The 3515-nt window shown below is 41.7% G+C and overlaps 1 protein-coding gene across 1 annotated transcript; it reads left to right on the top strand.

The window, feature by feature from the left end:
* Nucleotides 1–2050: 2050 nt before the first annotated feature.
* LOC104268946 (claudin-3) lies at nucleotides 2051–2753 on the top strand (the record flags this gene model as incomplete). The annotated part of the gene is made up of 1 exon (XM_009865376.1): nucleotides 2051–2753. A coding segment is annotated over one exon (703 nt), but the record flags the coding sequence as incomplete, so codon positions are not given.
* Nucleotides 2754–3515: the final 762 nt, after the last annotated feature.

The raw sequence follows: 3515 nt of genomic DNA on the forward strand, positions 1-3515 counted from the left end.
CCGCTCTGTCTAGCACCTGCCCATCGCTAGACACATACAGAAACAACGCGATTTTAATGTGGAACTGGGACAGAAAGAAAACCATTCGTAATGTCCTGGGGGACTACTCTGCTGTATGGCTGGTAACAACGGCTAATTAGATGGGGGGGTGTTCACAATCACTTTGTAAATAATGTAGCAGATTGAGAAAGCATTTATAAATTGGATTTAAGTAAAGAAAAACACAGGAGGCTATTCCTGAGCAATTTCCTCTATGCAGGAAAGGATTAAATGTACATTTGCAATAATGACTATTAACATGTCCCACAGGAAATCAGTTCTATCAGAGATATATAGATGAATTGGGAGGCCAAAATGATAAAATTGCAGATGTTCCTGTGTTTGGCTGGCGTCAAAAACTGTTCTGTCTCATCCTCTTATCATTGGCATCAGCTTCAGGACTGAAGTAAGTATACAATGGTATTTGGGTACTCGTATGAGAAAATGGACAGTGTTTGCTTAAGGCCATATTGTTATGAAGATATTTTTTATTTAAGATTCCCAAGGATGGATTTTTGCAGCTAGATTGTATCACCAACTGAATCTTTGTTAGTTTAAGATAAGTAAACAGAGAAGTTATTGCTTTAGTAACAAAACATAGTTGCAGATCTATCTTATTATTATCAGAGTGAACTTCGTACAGTCTTTCTTCAGTCTGGAATGAAGAAAGGTTTTTTAGATAACTCATAAAATATGAAAGCCCCTAGAACCTTTCAGATCCACATAATAAATTCAAGGCTACATCTTCTCTGGTCACAGATCATTGCATAACTGTTCAGAAGGTTGTATGAAAGACTTGGGAAATTAAAATTTTTTTAAAAAAAATATAATAACCCCCTTTTTTTCCACTCAGAATGTACAGTCAGCAAAGACATCTAGAATCTTTTGCAAGGCTAAATAACTAAATTCTTTTCCTCCACAGCGTTAGGATGGCTTGAACTGGAGAGGTTGGGCAGGTTACAAGCGAGTGTGATTTGCAAAGGTAAAAATATAAAGAAATCTTGGTTAAAATTTGAGGCAGGGAAAGCACATGCAGGCTCCAGGCCCTGCCAGAGTGTTATACTTCTGATGAATTCAAATGTTTCTGCTTATGCATTCCTGGTGAAATAATCTAAAAATTGTCAAAGTTCAGGGTTTGGGCCTGGATTTCCTCATGCCTCTGAACTATGGCGTTTTCTGTCCAACACTGCTCCTGGCAGCACGAGAGCAGAAGTCTGTTCTGGCTGAGCTGCTGGCAGGGGAGAGGAACGTGGCTCCTGCGGCTGCTTTGCAGGATCTCTTCCAGCAGGCAGGACCCTGAGGATTTTGTTAGATTTAGTGTCAGTTTTAGCCAGTAACCCTAGGGCTCCTCATTACATGCAATGTGTATAGGACCTTTGAACATAACAGTTAATTACCAAGGAAGAAAAGGACTTGGAAAAATATGTGAATTTTCCTTTTGTGAATGTAAGATTGCAATGGGAGCTAATCAGATTTCTTCTCCTTGTGATACAATGACATACACAGAACTAAGACCGAGATGTTATTTGCCTACGGACATACAACTTCAACAGTTCATTGCCGCTGGGGAAAGATGACCACCCTCCTCCTTCTGTACGCATATTCTCTCCTGCTTTTTATTTTTGACTAACAGGTTCACCCACTCACCCACGTAAGAACTGCCTTTTTAATTTAGAATCATAGAATCATAGAACAATTCAGGTTGGAAAAGACCCCTGGGATCATCGAGTCCAACCATTGACCCTACACTACAAGTTCACCCCTAAACCATATCACCCAACACCCCATCTAAACGACACTTGAACACATCCAGGGATGGTGACTCAACCACCTCCCTAGGCAGTCTGTTCCAGTGTCTGACCACTCTTTCAATGAAGAATTTCTTCCTAATGTCCAGCCTAAACTTGCCCTGTTGCAACTTGCAACCATTCCCCCTGGTTCTGTCCCTAATTACCTGTGAGAAGAGACCAGCACCAACCTCTCTACAATTTCACACTGTGTTTCTTTCCAGCGCCCCTCTCTCCCCGCATGGCAACCCTGTCTGCGACCGAGTAGAAGACCTCCAGAGGATGAGCTCCCTGGTCAGCACCTCGCACCGCCAGCTGGCCGCCTTTGCTCTGGGGACGGTGGGTTGGATCCTGTGCACCATCTCAATGGGGATTGTAGACTGGAGAGTGTGGCACGTGGACAACACCACCGTCATCTCCTCTGGCATTGCCTGGGTGGGGATTTGGAAAGTGTGCTTCATCAGTTACCTTCACGTCTCACCTGGCTATAAAGAACAGTTCTGCCATAAATTCAGTGGCTACGATTCCTCTATCCCCCGTGAAATTTATGCTGCTCAGGGTCTCCTGTTGATAGCCATGTTCATGGGCTTGCTGGGACTCACTGCCACAATATTTGCTTTGAGAAACGTTTATATGGGAATCACTCACAAAATTCTCATTACCCGTTTCTTCCTCGTGGGTGGCTTCTTCTACATTTTTGCTGGTCTGTGCGTCCTTATTCCTGTGAGCTGGAATTTTTATTCTGTAACACAGAACCAGAGCATTGCTTTTCCTCCTTCTTACTACATGCCCTCCAGCCCGGCAGCGCAGGAAGCTGGTGCTGCCATTCCTATTGGGATTGTGGCTGTCATCCTCCTGCTGCTAAGTGGGACTTTCTCCCTCTCGTACAGATTTCCAGTGACCACAAACACTATAACGAAATTCTGATGGGGTAAATCCCCCCTGTGCTGCTTCAGAACAAGATCATAGTCAAGAGATAAGGACTACAGCACATGTGAGTTCATAGCCAAGGAACTGCAAGATTTAATTTTAATCTATAGTAGCCACAATATTTAATTATATGAGCCAGCTGAATTACCATCTTGATTGTCATATATGACCAGAGGTTCATCTTTGAGATAATTGCTGTTGAGCAGCAACTGTGATTAAGTTTTACCAGTTGTCCTCTTTTGTGTATACAAACACTATTGATTAATTTATTTTTTGTGTAAATATATCTACTATGCTCAAAGAGCTGATGCTGAATTTACCGTCCTTTTACTAAAATGTGAAATAACACGTTAAATGTGAACTTGTTTCCTCACTGGTACTAAACTCTTTTGTCAATTATTTAATTACGTCTGTAGCAAAGTATGTTTTGTGACAAGTCAAGACTTTTAATACCAATACTAGGAGTGTCATCATGGTTGTATCAGATGAGTCTTCCCTGACTTGTCTTACAAAGGTCTTGCCAGTTTCTCTTCTTCCTCTAGGGCACATAAAGAGCTGTGTCTTTAATGCTACTATTTTTCTTTCAAGCTATTTGCATTATATGTTACAACATGTTTGCCTGTGAGCAAGGTGCGCTCTTAGCTCCTCACTTCAGCAGAGCCAAAAAGTCTGCAAGTGTTCACTTCTTCATCAGACACTTCATTGAATCCAAAGGTATTGCAAAAGATGGACACAACTTGTACAAGTTATTACAAAAGT

Source organism: Apaloderma vittatum, unplaced genomic scaffold (assembly GCF_000703405.1).
Source record: "Apaloderma vittatum isolate BGI_N311 unplaced genomic scaffold, ASM70340v1 scaffold15042, whole genome shotgun sequence".
NCBI lineage: Eukaryota > Metazoa > Chordata > Aves > Trogoniformes > Trogonidae > Apaloderma > Apaloderma vittatum.